We start from the raw sequence: 19,537 nt of genomic DNA on the forward strand, positions 1-19,537 counted from the left end.
AAGGTGTTAAAGAGGAGTTCGATTGACGATTTGACGATATCAAAGTATTGAGGAAGTAGTTTCTTCGTATAGTGAGGTGACGGATAGACATTTAATTAGTAAGAGATTTTGTTCATAGTTTCTAAGTATTTGATTGTCGAATTTCAAAGGGGAATTAATATTAAGTTAAGCTAAGTAGCTAAGTTTACTGTCGGGTTGACTTGTTGATTTTCGTTAATAAATTTTGTTTGGATTATTGACATTTGTACGTAGTACATTCTAGTTGCTAATTAAATATATTTGAACTTTTGATCTGACTTGATATTTATCGTTGTTATTACTAATCTTTCGGTGCACGCTTAAAAGCCCAGGCCTGGCAAACTAATCTCGAATCCGCGTAAAGTACCCGTTAGGTTAACGGAAGTTTCACCGACCGTAATTATAGTCGGTTTCCTAAGATACTAAAAAAAAATAGTACTTTACAAATGTTCTTCATCATCCTTTTATTTGTGTCCACTGCATTACTCTGTTGCATGATAACATTTCTCCACAATCCTGGTCATTTCATTCTCACTTAGTCACTCTCAATATAAGAATGTTAATTGATAGACTAACTACTGGGACCCACTCTGTCATCACAGCACCTTGAATGTCACAGAAAACAATAACCTGGATGGTCATCATCTTTCAATCTTACCTTATCTTCAGAGAAAATCATTGGTACTGTACCTTTCAAAAACATATGCATAAGATAATCTCCATTAATAATAATTGAAAGATTTCTATCACAGATTTCTTAAGTTTGATGAAAAACTTGATTTTAACTTTTTGTTTACTTTTAAACCAGACATTCTCCAATCAAGTGCAAAAACATATTTGTCCACTGCTGCTGAATTAAGCAAACAAGATGAAACTTTTCTCATTCAAAGAGTGTAGTTCAAGTTCAGTCTTTATATCTTTTCCTTTTCACTGTTAGTTTTAAAGTTAGAGTTACTCTTGTTACTTTTGTGTCAGACCTCTTATGTTCATTTTGGGTTGTTTTATTTATTATGATTAAATATGCTTAATCTCTATACATTTTAATTTTGAGAAATATTGAAAAATGGGAGACAATCTGATTTGTGAATAAGAGACTAAATTGATGATTTTTCATTTTCTAGGTAAGATATAGCCTAGTTTTCTGGTAATTATTTATTTATTTTATTTTTTTGGATAGTTCTCCCACTTTTAAGTTTAGAATGAATTTAATTTTTGATTTACTATTGTGTTTTAGTTATAAGTTGTATATATTTGTTTTATATTAATGAATACGTTGTATGATCTTGTATGATTTTCTGTCTGTTTTGTCCCTGCATCAAGGTTGTACCAGTATGCTTGAATAAATAAATATTAAAAAATGAACACGAAAGACTTAATTGAAATATTAAAATTTAAAAAGTACAACTATAACAGTATGATATTCAAACTGTCAAAAATATTAATGATCATATTTTCTTTTAAAACTTCTCTATAAATAAAGCAATCAATAATAAAAATGTTGCATTTATACTCTAATGATTTAAATTATTAAAAAAAACATCAATTTTCTAAATAATGTTTAACTAAAGATAAATAATTTATTGGCTGCCATCATTTCTAAATTATCTGTCATAAACTGATTCTTACCTTTATTAACTTTTTCTGAAATTTCATCTAAGTCTTTTTCTAATTTTTTATATTGTTCTAACTGTATCATTTATTTTCAAGTACTTGTTCAGATAAAGTTTGTTTTTGCTGTATTAATTGAAGCTCTAAATTAATAGCCTGTAATTAAAAAAAAATATATATATATATATATTACTTAAAAATACAATTTTAATATCATAATAAATCAAAAAGATAATGATGATAATTATAATGCATTTTGCTGAATTTTAAATTATCATAACCACAAAAGCTTTCAGACATAACTAAGCAATATATTATTAGATTAAATTTCAATAAAACCTTTAAATTTTCTAAAATACAAAATATATATAAATTTGAACTATCCATCACAAAAGAGTAAAAAGCAATAATAGCAAATACTTTTAGGAATATTTTTGTCTTAGTATATGTCAATTTGATGAACAAATATGTAAGACATTATTTCTAATTTTCCAGATCACATGCTCAAATCCTATTTTGGACAAGGATGTTTGTATTTGTTAAATTTTAATGGAATAAACAACAATTCCCATTAAACCATTCAAAATTAATGAAATTAACTAATTTAAAAGGAACTGTAAAAAATCAAATTATTAGAAATTATACTATTTTCAATAAACAAAAGTCATTAAGACAATGTTGTTGTATATTATTTTTAGATTTAAAAAAAATTGTTTTCTTGACTAATTAAAATTTAAATACAATATAATATTTTACATATTAATTTTTTCAAACAGCATAACTAATAAAGTATAGGAACTGCAATTTAAAATTCATAAATGCAATTGCACAAATTAAAACAAATAATACTATTAACAAATAATGTGTATACAAATATGAAATATAAAGATACTGCATTTCATATTTTAATACAATAAATATGTAGGGTTACCGACAGAGTGCAAAAATGTCAAGAGGGTCGAGTGGTCGTGAAGGGTCGTATGTGGGCGATCGGCACTGAGACAGACTCTACGGTTACAAAAAACCATTTATTTGACACGAAAGAAGTTTACAAGATTTTCACGATCTTGGAAGTTCTATGGTGGCAGCAGCCTCTGGGCCTTCCTCTCCTTTCCAAGATAGTACCATTTTGAAGGAGTGTCCCTGGGTTGCGAATGGCCAGTTCTCTTGACATCTCGATGACTCCAGGACAATGCGGTCGACTTCCGTTGATGGAAAGATGTCGATCTGAGGTCAGAAGACGGAGACGAAGATGAGCACGAGACACATACACAACAATAGATCTGTCACTTGGAACTTTCGGAAGAAGAAGCCATCACGTCCTTGAAGTTTCAGGTTTTATCCGATTTCCTCTGATTTCACTTTCTGATTGGTCTCTCCTCATCACCTAGTGACAATTCATAACCTTTTGGGATGCGGGAGAGGTCAAAATAGACGTTTAATTCAATTCCCATCCAGAAAAAGCCGATCTTCGTTTTTCCATTGTTCTATTGTTTAAAAGTTTGCGTCATTTTCATTAAGAAAAACTATTTCTAACTTCTATTTTTTTTCTCAAAAAAAAGGATAATTTCATCCTTAAAAATAAATGATTTTAACCTGAATTTCAATGAGGTTCGGACCTGTCCAGAGCCTCACAAATATAATAATTTTAAAGCAAAATTATGGAGCAGAGTGTAAATGAAATTGTGTATAGTCATATATAGCTGATTCTATTAACAACAGTGCATTTTAATGACCACTTTCATAAATATGTATTCATTAAAACTTACATAGGATTGAGTGATAAATGTGATGTGCCAATAGTAATGCCTGTGCAGCTTCAGCATTAGCATTACAGCACAGGCCAATAGTAGTGCCTGTGCTATAATGATTACCTGAAGCATCTTTTCAGATGTACCAATTTGGCTACTTTACAGCTTTGATGCTTATTTTGATATGTAAAATGCTATAGTTATTATTATAATATAAATCTGTTAAAATATATTAAAATATTCAATAGTTTACTAAAGTATAATCAATCATATAGCCTCATAGGATAGGTTCCCAACAGCATTTTATTACAAATGTAATGTAATGAATTATTGCTTAATATTAACATTCAATAGTTTGATGATATATCATATTCATCATTCTATTTTTTTCTTCATAAAATCATATGCTAATCATAATTGTACATATTTTATTTTATAAAAATTTAATTCAAAATTTACCTCTAATTTTGCAGTTAGTTTTTCATTTTCAAGTTGCTGATCTTGTAATTTAAGAGATGTTTCCTTATGTATTTCCAATAATTTATCTAGTTCATAATTTTTTTGCTTTATTTCACTTTGAAGCTCTAAAATAGTAGTTTTTGTTTCAAGTCTAGATTTCTGAAGTCTGAAACACACAAAGTTTGTTTTCTTTTATATTTTATAATAATAATATAGATTATAAAATATTACATATATACAGTCAAACCTGTTTTTGTGCGGTCTTTTTCTGTGCGATTTTTATTTGTGCGATTTGTTTTGTGCGATTTTTTTTTTGTGAGGTATATGAAAATTTCAATCAAATTGGAACATAATTGACTCCTGTAAAATTTTTAAAAACTCTATTGGTTGTTTTCTATGACATCAGCAGGTTTTTTCATTTTTTATTCAGTAAAATTTTTTTCTCATATGTTTATTTCAGCCTCCTCTTATTTTAATAGCATAAAAACCATAAATATTATGTTATATTTGAACAGATGCGGTAAGTTAGCTCCCCTCCAGCTTTAGACTGCAGGTGTGAAATTTCACACCTTGTTAAATGAAATAACACTTCTTGCAGCTATATTTATCAAATAAAATCATTATTTAACGATTATTTTTAACTTTTTAATGTTAGATTCGTATTTAAGTGGAAATAATTAATTAATATAAAAATTAAAATTCTTAGAGGATTTTTTTCCCCCATTAGGTGTTGCAGAAAAAGGCCCAAGGAGTTAAAAAAGCAATTCCTAGTTATTTCGTACGGTTTCGAGTTATTTTCTACGTGAGACTTTTTTATGCGGTCCCTATCCCCCGCATAAAAACAGGTTTGACTGTATACTGAAAGGATACAAGTTGGTTGATGAAGGGCAGTGCCCAAAATATGTAGTAATACTCGTATCAACTGAATAAAGATAAAAAGATGCCAAGTGTTTAAACAGTAGCACGGTCTTGTGTTTGAGAATCATTTCCAGAATTTGTTTTATATTGTAAACCAATATTTTTTAATCCTTTTGAAGGATCATCTTCAAGTTCAACATACTGTATAATTTACATAAGTAAAATTTTTAATTATGTTCTTCTAAACAAACTAATGAATCTAAGATTTATTAGTTTGTTCAGAATATATAACATATATATATTACTAATTTCTGTCTGATTTTGTCAAAAATAATCTTTAAATTTCTATTACAGAAATTCAGTATGCTTGTACTGTACATTATCAATATTTAATAGAAATGTCTTATTAAAAAAAGAAGCTACTAAAATAAAATACTAAATACAACAGTATCTAATGAATAAAATGTAAAAATTAAAGCTTAATTTTTTAAATATTACATTTTTTACAACTTTAATACATTTTACATTTCTAGCTACATTTTTAAATTATTAAAAAAGATATTCTTTATAGTGCACATGTACTGTGTAATAAATTATATTAATAAATTAATATATTATAAATTTTAAAAGATTAAAGACTATCAATGTACAGAAGTACGTAATTTAAAACTATTGATTTTTTTTTATCTATCAGTATAATTATTAACAGGAAAACATAATTTAAAAAAATAAAATTCATAAATTGTATTATTAGATAAATTCTTACTTGTTTCTAATTAATTTATTACATTTATAGTTATCATTAGTAACCATTATAATCAATTAAAACTCCTTATCTCTTATTAATATTAATAAACAGAGAAATATTTAAAATAAAATAATGCATTTAACATATAAATTTTAAAAATCATGTACTGAATTACTTACTCTGATGAAAGTTCTTCAATCTTTGCTTTTGCTTTGTCAAACATAATTTCCAATTCTTTTCTTTGATTAATGACTGCACTTCTGGATTCTTGTAATGATCTAAATTTACAGAAAATTAAATATAATTTTTGAATGAAATAATAGTTTTACCTCAGAATATTTACTGAGTATTTAATAAATAAATGAAACTATCAGAAATAATTTCTTTAATATCTCTATTCTTATTTCTTATTATATATTCAAAAAGTTTAAGTAATCTATACTAGCTACTCATATCCACAGTTAGCTACAGTTTTACCATTTTAATTATTAATTATTATACTTAACCAAGTTAAGAGACAGTGTACAGAAAAATGACAAAATTACTTTTAAAATTCATGGTAAATGGTTGTGATATTTGTTGAAAATGTCTTTAAACTACAGTATATATGTCTATATCTGACTTATGAATTATATATGTCTTTATTCTCATTCTTTGTAACATTTTGGAGGAAATAATACTCTCTCAAGGAATGGAGTAAAAGTTATATTTACTGTAAGAAAAAGACAAATGGAAGATGTCTTCTAGAATAATAGCAACATTCTGTAAATATTATCATTCTTTTTGAGTCATTAACCATAGAATCTTATTAACCACTCAGCAGTGAGGGACATATATATATGTTGAGGGCGATCGTGTGGCAGTGGTGAGGGATGTATATATCCGCTAAATTCTTTTTGGGGGTATTGCCAAAAACTAGCTAAAAATTACTGCGAAAAAAAATTCACACAAAAAATGAATTATGTACACTCAAACCTGTTTTTGTGCAGTCTTTTCTTGTGCAATTTTTTATTTGTGCAAGTTTTTTTGTGTGGTATACCAATTTGATTGAAATTCATATACCGCACAAAAACAATCGCACAAATAAAAAATCACACAAAAAAAGACCGCACAAAAACAGGTTTGAATGTAACAATACAAAAAGACTTTTCTTTACTAGATATAACTGTTTACAAAATCTTTTTCCAAAACAATAATGAGAAAAATTGTGTGAAAAAATATTTTAAAAATTTCCCAGGTATATTCTCCACTACTAAGAGATAGCACCATACCTGACTATCCCACTGCTGAAAGGTTAAAACATCATACCAATACTTGTATCAAAGGATTGTATTTGTTTTTTTTTTTTTAATTTTGATAAATTATCTTTATTATATTTTGCAAGATTTTTCTCTAATGTTATTCATTAATTGTACATATTCAGGCTTTTAGTAATAAATGGATTTTTTTGCATTATGTATAGTAATTATTTCAGGTTTTTGACATTAATAATGATTTTTATTTATGTTTATTGCCCACACAAAGTCCAAACCTGGCACTTTCAAACCCTCGTTTATATAATGCACTGTTAGGATATTATCGGACTCTTGATTCAATAGATAAGACATTACAACATATTTTTTTTTTATCCATTTCTAAAACTTTTTGAACACTACTTGTATTTTTGGTTCACTATTATGTATAATATAAAAATCACTTATATGTGTAACAAAAGGCTTTATTATACACATGATTAATTTATTATTAATTAGAAAAGAAAAACTCCTAAGAGACTGTCCATAAATTACATATGGGTGATTTTGGTCATTCTAGACCAGTGGTTCCCAACCTTTTCTAGAATGCGGAACACTTTTGTGAGCAATTTTCTTTAGCGAAACACTTACTTAAGTTAATATGAAATACATAAGCTTGTCATCAGTTACTTTATTAGAATTGAGCAGTTATAATTCAAAATCTCTACTCATATTATTAATGCCAATTCTAAGACAGGAAAAAATATACCTAAATAACTTTAATGGAAAACTTGTGCCTGATGTTTTTACATATTTCATTCAGTTTTTATCATTGCCTTTATCTTATTCGAAACAGTAGTACACGCCGTAAGTACGAGTCGTACATAGATATTTAAGTTTATGAAAATTTTATGATTTTAATTTTTTGATATTCGGTGGCTCGAATACGATTGTACACTTTCCGATTTGCGACTAAATCTGCGGAACACTTGGGAGATGCTTACGGAACACCAGTGTTCCGCAGAACACCGGTTGGGAACCACTGTTCTAGACCCTCACCCATCCTTGTGTAAGAAACCATAATATTTTCTTTGATCCTCCCTCCCCTTCCCTATCTTACATAATATTTAGGCATGATTTTATAGAAAGATTTTAATAAAAAAAATTTTTTATGAAACTCTAAAAACCTTAGGTCCAAAATATATAATTATTAATTAGTTAATTAATAGATACTATTATTTATAAAAGACTTTATGTGAACAAATTTAAAAATATAAAAATTTAATAAATTTGAATAAACAATTTATTTTAAGAACTTTATTTTTTAATTATTAACAATCTTTTTATTATTGTTATCATTAATCAACGTCATAATATTCATTTTTATATTAATTTTAATTTTCACAAAAGGATGCAGAAAACTTTGACAGATTGACTAGCTCATACATGGCCAACATATGGCCTGCGATTAATTTTTCAATATTAGCTACTTAACTTCCAATAATTGGTCATATGGATTCACAATACTTCTTTATTTTTTAAAAAATTCCATTGTAGAGATTTACAACTTTTATACTCATGTGATAGTGCCAGAATAAAAAAAATGATAAATTTAAAATAACTCATTAAATTTTTCAACAATCAAAAATGTGTGATAGCCAGATGTAGCAGACTGGTTGTACTTTGATGATGCAAACTCAAAGTGGCATCAGATCAAATTTTAATGGGTTCAGACTCAATTCTTCTATCACCTGGCCACTTTCATTGTGGATCTGGTCAAACTCACAGCTGGAATGGAAAATGGCATTTTTATTGCCTGTAGAGCAAAGTTAAAAAAGTGTAAACTTAATCTTAGAACATTCCTCAAGTGAGCAGTAAAATTTTATGCAAAGTCCACCCATTCATGTTTCATTTCCTCAAATACGTTATTATTTCAATTCACCACACTGCACCTTTGTGTTGCCGAGAAAGTTTTATTGAAAAAACTAATGTTTTCGGCCTACTCAATAGGCCATCCTCAGGCTTAACGTGCAAAACAGAACATTGGCGTTCCATTAAAAAAAATACATTTGTTTAAAAATTCAAAATTTCAACAATGGAAAAAAAGGATCAAGAAAATAACTGAAAAATAATATATACAAATATAAATATACAATAAAATCAGAATAGTAATAGAAATAAGTATTTTTAAAAAGTAAAAATAAATCTACTAGTGATACTCTATATAAACATAGTAGCAAATTGTTAAGGAATAGTTGAAGAAAAATGTAAACTACGCAAGACTGCGAGATTGTGTTAAATTTTTTTACTATAAATTTCCATGCTGTCGGTAGGCTGTCTGTATCCCTTGCAGACAGCCTACCAACAGCATGGAAATTACTTTTTCAATAAAAAACCAACAGCATGGAATTTACTTTTTCAATAATACTTTCTCAACAACACAAAAGGTGCAGTGTGGTGAATTGAATTAATTATTTGCTGAGCGCATATCTGTTTTATATGTTATTAGTTTTTTCTTAAATAGTTTTCTCTAAGTTATGTCTTTTGTTCCGGTGCATTTTATATAGGAGAAAAAAACAGTAAATATATTCAATATTAAGCAATATAAAGTAATAAAAATTTTAATTTTGTTAATATTTTAAAAATTTTGAAAAACATTACCTAATTTCTCTTTCATAAAATGAATTCATATGATTTTTTAATTTTTGAACTTCCTGATAAGTATTACTTCGAATTTGATCCATCTCATGCTTTAACTTATCATCATATTCAGCTCTAAATTTATCTCTGTTAATACAAAAATGATCTTAGAGAAATCCTTAAATAACAATAAACAAATATGTTTTATTAAAAAAAGAACTGAACTTAAATTATTCAAATGTTTGTAAGGAAAAATAATGGATAAAGTTTTTTACTTTTTATTGACAAAACACACTTTTTTCTTATTGTTTATATATAAAATTTTTAAAAATTACTATTTTTTAATTGATTATATAATTTGCTAAAGCACTTTTAAAATTTTTGACAATTCATAAAAAGATAATTGAAACAATAGCAAAATAAATTCAGCAGAATAAAATAATTTATAGATTCTTTAAGTTTTCATTAAAAACTTTTAAAAATTTAATAACTACAGTGGAACCTCGGTATACGAACTTAATCAGTTCCTGATGTTTAGACTTATACCGAATAGGACATATACCAAACGAACCTTTCCCATAAGAAGTAATGCAAAAATGATTAATCCATTCTCATGTAAAAAAAACTCCTCTTGATTTGGTATATTAATGGGGTTGTAAAATAATTAAAACACTGTTTGAGCACATTAATAAAAAAATAAATTTTATTATAGATTTTTAAAGTTATTACAGTAATAATCGCAAATAATTGCTTCTGATACGCTGTCGCCAGCACACTGTTTTTCAGTTATCCAAAGCAAAAGCAATTTCTCAACATGATCTAATGTCTCCGATTTCTGTTTAGAAATTAATTTAACCCCTTTTGCAACATTTTTATTTTTCACAATTGTCAATATTGTTGTTCTCGGAATACACTATGCAACAGTTAAATCTCAAACACGCATGCCACCTTCATATTTCTCAACAATCTCTTTTTTCAGTTCCATTGTGATTCTAGTCATTTTTATAGCTTTCTGTTGCTTTTCATTTGTCTTTTTGCAATTCATGATTAATAAAAATAATAAAGTTTTACTTACAAATTAAAATCAGAAGAAATTTAACAAAGTTATAGGCCATAGCACCGCAAACATCTAATCTGGTCTAGTACACCGATAGTGCTATTGTTCATAGATGGTGTGTATAATTGAATTAAGTTGTATACCGAACAAGAGTCGTATACCGAGCAAAATTTGTTTCGTCCAAACAGGACGTATTCTGAATTGGACGTATTCTAAAGCAGACGTATACCGAGGTACCACTGTATATATATTTCATACTTAAATAATTAATATATATGTAAGATGTTATATTTAAAATAAATTGTTTAAACAAAGAATTAAATTTACAGGTAACATGCCTTGCACTTATAAATTGATTAAACATAGTTTCACGTGCTTGTTTAGTACGTTCTAATTGAAGCATCAATTGGGATGTACGATCTTGTGCTTCACCCCACTGTTGAGTTATTTCTGCTAATTGCTTGCCAAACTGTTCACGCTCTTGTTGGAGTATTGTTTGTTGATGTCTCATTTTCAGAATCTGAAAAATTTATAACATTAATAAATAACTTTGTTTTCATTACATTTCATGTTTAAAGCACTACTAATACAGTAACTTTGCTTAATGTAATCACTGGAAATCACCTAAACTGGTAACAACAACTCATTAATAACATTAAATGAAGTAAATAAATAAAATAACAATTAGAACTAGTTCTTGTTTCATTGACTAACATTAAAAAGTCATGCTGAAACAATTAAAAAATGTATAAGTTGAAAATTAATTAATTATAATTATTATTATTAATAATGAATGTGGCTATTTATACATACAGTGCTTTTGATCTTTAATGACATACGTAGATAATTTTATTTACCATGTTTCATATAAAATTCATTAATATTCAACAAACTTTAGTTTTGATAATATTTTACAAAATATTTTTTAAAAATTCACAAATTATTTAAGAAAATTTGATAAAACAATAATAAGTAGAGAAATTATTTATTTTTTGAATTTTTTTTTTAATATACTTTCTTGATTAATATTGTTCATTTATGTATAGTTAATGAATATGCTATTCATCTATCCGCTAATTACAATACAGAGTTGGTGATAGTCACCATAGACTCTGTTTTTTGTATGTTATCCAATTGAAAAGGGCCAATAAGGCCAAAACGCAATAGAGAGGTTAATTAAATATGCTGGGAGTGTAATAAGCTCATTCATTAGTCCTAAGTAACTATGTTTTTGTTATTAAATAATACAGACAAGAAACTTTTTAATATATACAATATCAGGTATATGAATCCAACTATTTGCTTGCTCTAAGTCTCAAACTGATGCTGTCTTTTATGGTAAACAAATCTGACTTTATAAAAAAAAAAATTTAACTACTTTATATAAATTAGTTCATGTCATTTAAAGTGTATCATTGTGATACAAAATAAATTTTTTCATAAAAATATAATATTTTTACTTTTCCAGCTGTTATATATTACAGAGGAAAAATATGGTGATCAGTCAAAAATTGACCCCTCAAGATTTTTACATTTTTGGACTCTGAAGACCTTAAAATGTTAAAAAATGCAAAAAAAAAAAAAAAAATTGTGAGCTTTTTCTGTATATTTCTGTATATATGGATGTTAGTGTGTGTAGGAGTGTGTGTATTTTGTTCACCCACTTTAAAGCTTAATAACTTGTGCCTTTTGTTGAAAATTTCTGAAATTTTGCAGGAAGATTTGTGTATTAGGAGGAATAATACAATTAAATTTTGATGGTTAAAGATTGAGGAAGTGGGGAGATAGAGGGGAACCATGCATCATATCTTGAGTAGAGTCTGACTTAATGATAATTATACTTGCTATTAGCTTTACTTTATATTTTTAAGCATTATATTTATTTTTTATTTATTTATTTATTTAAGCATTCTGGTACAAAGACCCTGATGCGGGGATAGAACAAAACAAAGTATACATAATCTTATAAAATAACAAAACATATTTCACAAATATATTCATCAATTGTAATAATTTAAAATTATAATTGCAAAATTTATAAACTAAATCCAAATCAGAAAATAAAACTTAAAGAACTACTTGGGAGAACTATCCGAAAAAAGAAATTAGCAACCAACAAAGCTAAAACTTACCTAGAAAAAGAAAAAAACAGCAATTCAAACCAATTGTTCAAAAGAAAATCGGATAGTCTCCCAAGCAGTCCAAGCAGCCACAGATTAAATAGTAGGCAGATTACGCCCCGAAACGTAATTTACATAAATAAGCACAGCTTTCGCTTTAAGCCTAAAAAAGCAATGAAAAAGAAATCGAAAATCAAATATACAATAAACATTATGAAATAATCAATTTAACCCTCTTTATGAAAATAAATACCTTAAAGAATAAATCAAAATCAGAAATAACTTTTTTAAACTGATTAAATGAAAAATTGGGAACCCCAAAAGTCTCCTCACGTAATTTTGACAAAAGAGGACAAACAGCAATAATATGAAATGCATCCAATGGTAAGTCCGCCACACCACATATGCAAATGTCCCTTCTGTAATTACATAAAAAACTTAATGAATTACATCTTATTTGCATTAATACGGCCATAACATTAGAAGAAAAATTACTATTATAAATAGAACAATCAAAAAAAGGTTTATTCAAACTCTTATACCATTCACAATAAGAACTTAATAATATGCCATGATTCAACTTCAAAATATAATTATCAAAATTATTTAACTTTAATAAATAAACACTATTAAAATCCTGTAACAAATTATCAAAATCGATTCCATTCCTTGAACAACTAGCCCACCAATACTTCGACAAAGGCAACTGAACATGTTTCACAACATAACGTAAACAAATCTTACTAAGGCGTTCTTCATTTAAACTCAACGTTCTAAAAATCCAATTAACAGATTTGTTCAGGATCAAACAAGACAAAGGAATCAATGAACATTCCATAGACACTAGATAACTAGGAGTACACCTTGGAAGCCCATACATTCTCTTAACAAAAGTAGTTAATACCGTATCCAAACTCTCCGCCTGAAACCCCCACACCTCCGAAGCATAAAGGAGAGATGAGCCCACCACGGCATTAAATAACCTTAACCGATCCTTCAAATTACACAACTTAGCAGACTGACACATATGAATAACTTTGTCCATTTTTATCTCAGCATTAACTTGACAAGACCTCACATGTGTATTAAAATAACCATTACTTTTAAAAATTACACCTAAATACTTATATTGAGATACAACCGAGATTGGAACACCTCGAAACCACCATTTGTCAGCCTTAGAAGCCTTACCACCATTTCGAAAAACCACAATTTTTGATTTAGCAAGATTCAATTGTAAACTATTATCGCTTAAATAATTATCCAGAAGGTCAATCGACCTCTGTAATGACCTCGGAGAATCCGCCACAATTACCACATCATCCGCATACGCTAATACTTTAACAGACACCCCACCAACAACTATACCATCTCCGCCGGAATCATCAATACAATTTAATAAATCATTTAAAAATAAACTAAAAAGAATAGGGCTTAAGATACAACCCTGTTTAACACCCTTATCAGAAAAGAAAGGCTGAGAACAAAAATTCCTCCATTTAATCCTAACATTCGAACCACTATATAACTCTGCCAATAAGGATACAAACTTAAAACTTAATCCAAACTTTAATAATTTCCTCCATAATAAATCCCTATCAACAGAATCAAATGCTGATGCTAAATCTATAAAAAAAGCATAAACCTTACGCCGTTTCCTACTTAGTGTCTTAGAGATAACAGTATGCAAAATAAAAATATTATCAACAGTAGAGTAACCTGCACGGAAACCAGCCTGACTCTCTGACAGAATATCTCTCAAATTCAACCAACTAATTAACCTGTAATACAAGACTCTACAAAAAATCTTAGAGACACAACACAACAACGAAATACCTCTGTAATTAGTAAGCACCGACCTTGAGCCACCCTTAGGCACCGGAACCAATAAAGAACTCTTCCATTCATCTGGAATAACACCAGTTCTCAGAACCTTATTAAAATTATCTAATAAACAGAGAAAAGCACTATCAATTTTCCAAAATTCAGTAGGAATACCATCTATTCCAGGAGCACCGCCAACAGTCGACTTACTTAAAACGACTCTAAATTCCTCCTCCGAGATGCAAGAATCCAATATTTCGTTTGACCAAGTCACACAATCATTAAAAACCACTAAATCAACATCATATGGACTTTCAGAGCCATAAAGGGAGAAAAAATAACTAAACCAATCAAATAAACTAATATTAACCTTAGCATAATTTCCTCTTGCTTTACATAAATTCCAAAATAATCTATTATTTTTATAAAAATTTTTAACATTTTGTAACCTTTTACAAAATTCTTTCTTCTTTGCTAAACATAATTTTTTTACCAAACTTCGGTATAACACAAAAACTCTCCTCTGAGCCGGCAAACCATTTTTCTTGAACTCTAACCAAGCTCTATTTCTGGCTCTAATCATTAATCGACAATCCAAGTCAAACCAATCATTAATTCCAACCATAGTCTTTTTCCTTTGAGTCAATCCTTTCACTTTGGCAAAATCCAATATCACCTTACTTAGCTCCAACAAAGATAAATTGGGAGTCTGCTCCAAGCAACGCCACAAATCAGCGGACAACGACTCCAACTGACCACTGTCCCAGAAAATCCTCTGGTAACAAGTACCAGAACCGCCCAAAGAATCTATGGCACGATCTTCCAAATAAAGTACTATCGGGCAGTGATCGGACCAAAAACAACTCTCTACTCTAAAACATTTAATACAGTTCCACACAGAAGGAGTAACCATTCCCAAATCAATTACTGAGGACCCTCGGTTAGAAACAAAAGTAAACTCTCCCGCTTCATCACCAGAAGCACGACCATTTAAAATTATTAGATCATTATCTGCACAATACTCAAGAACTTTCAGTCCTCTCACATTCATATTTACATCTTTGGAGGCTCTACTTCTCTTATTAACAGCAATACCACTACTATCACATATATTTGTCGAAATCACATTATCGTTACCAGTCCGTGCATTAAAATCACCCAACCAAATCCAATTCGATTCGTCGACCTCAAACCTGGACAGTACATCAAAAATTTCTTGCCACCTTTGTTCCTGCATATAAACAAAACCAATATTAAACTCTCCTAATGGTAGCAGAATATTAATCAATACAATATAACTATCCCTATAAATAATATTAAATTTCAAAGATGATTTAATGCAAAGCAACCAACCAGCCATAGGTCTACCCCTACTGTGAGCCCTCAAAGCATCACCAACAATACAATGATATTCTCTTAATTCCTCCCAATAGCATCTGCTCCCACCCTTAATAAACCAAGTTTCCGATAAAAAGACCACATCATACTTCAATAAATAATTCCAAAAAGACCGCGGTTTATTACCAATCCCAGCACAATTCCACGCCATGATAGAAAACACAGAAGACATTACTGGTTGCTATGAGATCGGCACCACCTTAGCTGATACTTCATCGACTTTATACCGAACTCCATCTACCAGTAACTTATCATAACTTAACCGGACACTTCTTGCTCCTTCTTCCCTTTTTTTCTTCCCAAATACTCTTAGGTTGTATCTAATATCTCGCAAACGTTTAGAAAAGTCATCATACACGAAAACATTAAGATTCCGATTCTCAAATACAGTCTTTTTAAACCTCAATTTATCACTAAAAGACCCAAATTGGCAAATCACTGGTCTGGGTTTATCTCCAACTCTCTTCCCAACCCGATACGCGTTTACAATATGCAACGAGGATAAATTTAATGTATTAACCGCAAAAGAATTAATAGTGTCAAATATTTCCAAAGAAGTCTCCTCTTTCCTCTCTTCCAATCCGTGGATAACAACATTGTTCATCCTTCTCTGATTATCCATAATATCCAGTTCTCTCTCAAAAGAAGAAAATTTCGTGAAAATTTTATCCATATCCAACGAATGCCCAACACCGGTTACCTCCCCTCCAACCTTTGACTCAACCACCCCCAACCTCATCTCGAAGTCAATCAACGCCTCATCTACATTCTGAAGCCACTCTGTCAGATGATCCAGTCTTCTGATAAATTCATCAACCTTACCGTTCAGCGAAACATGCAATCGCAATAGAAGCCTAACTCCCTCTGTCACATCAAAATTTGAGTCCTGTAATAAATTCGCAATATCCTCTTCACCAGAAGAAGTCTCACCCCTAAACCTAGCTGTTGATCGTTCAGGAACGGTTGGAGAAAAGGTCTTCCTCTTCCGAGCCTGGGACATAATTATAAACTAGACTTACCTAGAAAAAGAAAAAAACAGCAATTCAAACCAATTGTTCAAAAGAAAATCGGATAGTCTCCCAAGCAGTCCAAGCAGCCACAGATTAAATAGTAGGCAGATTACGCCCCGAAACGTAATTTACATAAATAAGCACAGCTTTCGCTTTAAGCCTTAAAGAATAAATCAAAATCAGAAATAACTTTTTTAAACTGATTAAATGAAAAATTGGGAACCCCAAAAGTCTCCTCACGTAATTTTGACAAAAGAGGACAAACAGCAATAATATGAAATGCATCCAATGGTAAGTCCGCCACACCACATATGCAAATGTCCCTTCTAGAAAAAGAAAAAAACAGCAATTCAAACCAATTGTTCAAAAGAAAATCGGATAGTCTCCCCAGCATTATATTATAAAAGAAATAAAATGAGAAAAAAATTTTTAAGTAAAATATTTTAAATTTAAAAAAATATAAAATATTTACATCACTTTTAAGATCATCTCTTTCATTTGTTAATGCAGTATTAGTAGCTTGTAAATTATTAAAAGTTTCTCTCAAATCTAATAGTTCTGACTGAAGTCTGTCACGTTCTTCTTTAACTCTTGAAAAATTTTCTTTAGCATAATCTCCATATTGAATTTGACTTTTAGTATTTGCAAGTTCTTGAACTGTATTCAAATATTTTTCTTGAATGCTTGTATATTCATAACTGTATTTTTGATAAAGCTGAATGAATATAAATATTCATATTTTAATATACAAATGAGCCAACCATATTAAGTGATAATAAATTACTAAAATTAAATCAATTAAAAATAATATTACTTTATTAAAATTATTAGTAAAATAATCTATAAATTACTTGAAAATTAAAGTATTATAAATCTAAAAATTATTTGAAAATTTGCAATTATACAAAGTAAAATTAGATTACTTTAAAAAAAATAATACAAATTGTAATATACTTCTTTTTGTTCTTGAAATTTTTCTTTATTTTCTTGTAGTTCTTTATTTATTCTTTTTAATTTGTCTTCTAATTCTTCTGCTTGTATTTTATAATGTAAAGCAAAGTCATAACATTTGAGCTAAATAAAAACAAAATTGATTACCATATATTAGTTTTCTACTTACTTTATACTTTATACTTATAACTTTATACTTAAAATCATTAATTTTTAAAAAAATACTCAAGATAACTCAATTTACTAGCATTGAATTTAAAAATTTTTTATTTATGTTTTATAAATTTTTCAAAAATATTTTATAAAATACACGTAAATATTAAATTTTTAAAGAATTATATATTAAGTAACATGTAAACAATCTTGAAAATAAATACTGTCAAACTGATTTTTAACTCTTAATAAAGCAAAATATTTTATTTAATTTCCTATTGAATTTTAAATTAAGCAGGATACCTAATGATAAATATTGATTGTAACATTAATAAATTGATTGCAGACATCAACAAATGGAGTAGTTTTGTATGTTCATTAAATCATCATATTTAAGTCTAGTTTATGAAAAATTTTAAATAGAAAGAAGGTGAGTATTAAAAAATAAATATTTTCTTTTATTTTTTAATATTCTATTTACCAACAAATTTGTGTTATTCGATTAAATTATATGCATTTTTGCAATAAAATAAAAAGAAAACAGATTCATAGGATTGAGCTTACCAGTATTTTTTCTTTAAAAGTTAATGGTTCAGTTTTTTGTTTGATAGTTTCATACAAATTCTTATCACTCAACAATGAGTCATTTAAATGATTTATTAAATAGTCTAAATCATTTTGTGTACTTTCGCATACATCATTAAGACTTTTTGTCTTTTGACTAAGCAAATTTAGTTCTTTTTTCAATTTCTCTTCTTTCTTTTTCCATTCATCTTCTTTAATATTAAGTTGAGATTCCAATCGGATTTTTAACATTTCTTTTTCGTGAACAGCATCTGCAAATTTCTCTTCCAGTTCTTCGACTCTCGACATAAAATCCGTTTTTAAATTCTGCACTAAAAGATTTTTTTAGATAATTCTAATTTTAATAAATGCATTTCTTGAATCCAACTTTTTCTATCGAAAGAGTGGCTTGATAGTAATCGATTTGTTTCACTACCTATAGAAACTGTTAAATCAGTAGGAACTGTACTGCATTCCGATTCGACGACATCCAGGTCACCAGATGAATCTTTTTCTTGGTTTTCTGTTTCCATCATTGTTTACAACCAACATGTGACACTTGCAACTTTTCAAAATTGTTAATTTAAGTCACGTGACTAACGTAAAACGTTGCCATCTTCTGTAAATCTTTCCGGTTTATAGATTTTTATTATTATTTATTATTTTTTTTCAATTAACCAAATTTAATATATATATATATAATTCAATTTTTGTTTTTGAAAATAATTTTATCTAAAAAACAGCTCTAATTAAATTCCTGGGTCTTTTTTTTTCTTTAACTTTTTCCGCCCCATTGTCGTGGGCCTGACTGAATTCATAATGGGCTTGCAAAAATGCGACCGGGTGATGAGGGATGGAGACCAACATATCCGGTCAAATCCCTCCCTCTGAAAAATTCCTGGGGATTATTCGATTTGTCTGGATTCGATACTGGGTCCCCCTAAAGCAGGGGTGGCCAACAAGTCGATCGCGATGCCAATTTTGGTCGATCGCTCGCGATGTCTTGACTTAATGTGTTACACTTGTAACTGAATGCAACGCGTGAACGTAACGCGCAAAAGCAACAATATGCATGCAGTTATGACTGGACTCGTAGAAAACATAGTCATTTAGCTTGAATATTTGATACTGTCATGCGGTAGCTTC

General features: G+C 28.7%; 1 protein-coding gene across 4 annotated transcripts in view; it reads right to left on the reverse strand.

Moving 5' to 3' along the window:
* Nucleotides 1-18,978, reverse strand: part of LOC136969465 (uncharacterized protein PF3D7_1120000-like) — a 44,333-nt gene extending 25,355 nt beyond the window's left edge. For 3 of the 4 annotated variants that reach the window (XM_067263633.1, XM_067263632.1, XM_067263631.1), the window contains exons 1-2: nt 3,837-3,970; nt 1,645-1,782 (exon numbers count right to left, since the gene is read on the reverse strand). In XM_067263633.1, the coding sequence (XP_067119734.1) occupies nt 1,645-1,714 (70 nt within the window). In that variant the 5' untranslated portion in view covers nt 1,715-1,782; nt 3,837-3,970. Of the gene's footprint in view, nt 1-1,644; nt 1,783-3,836; nt 4,003-5,621; nt 5,721-9,335; nt 9,462-10,709; nt 10,892-17,195; nt 17,439-17,677; nt 17,798-18,391 lie in introns of those variants that run through there. The other variant, XR_010879831.1, reaches the window with a different exon arrangement.
* Between the last annotated feature and the right edge of the window lie 559 nt (nt 18,979-19,537).

The sequence above is a fragment of the Centruroides vittatus genome, unplaced genomic scaffold (assembly GCF_030686945.1).
Source record: "Centruroides vittatus isolate TY-2023 unplaced genomic scaffold, ASM3068694v2 contig_1788, whole genome shotgun sequence".
Taxonomy (NCBI): Eukaryota; Metazoa; Arthropoda; class Arachnida; order Scorpiones; family Buthidae; genus Centruroides; species Centruroides vittatus.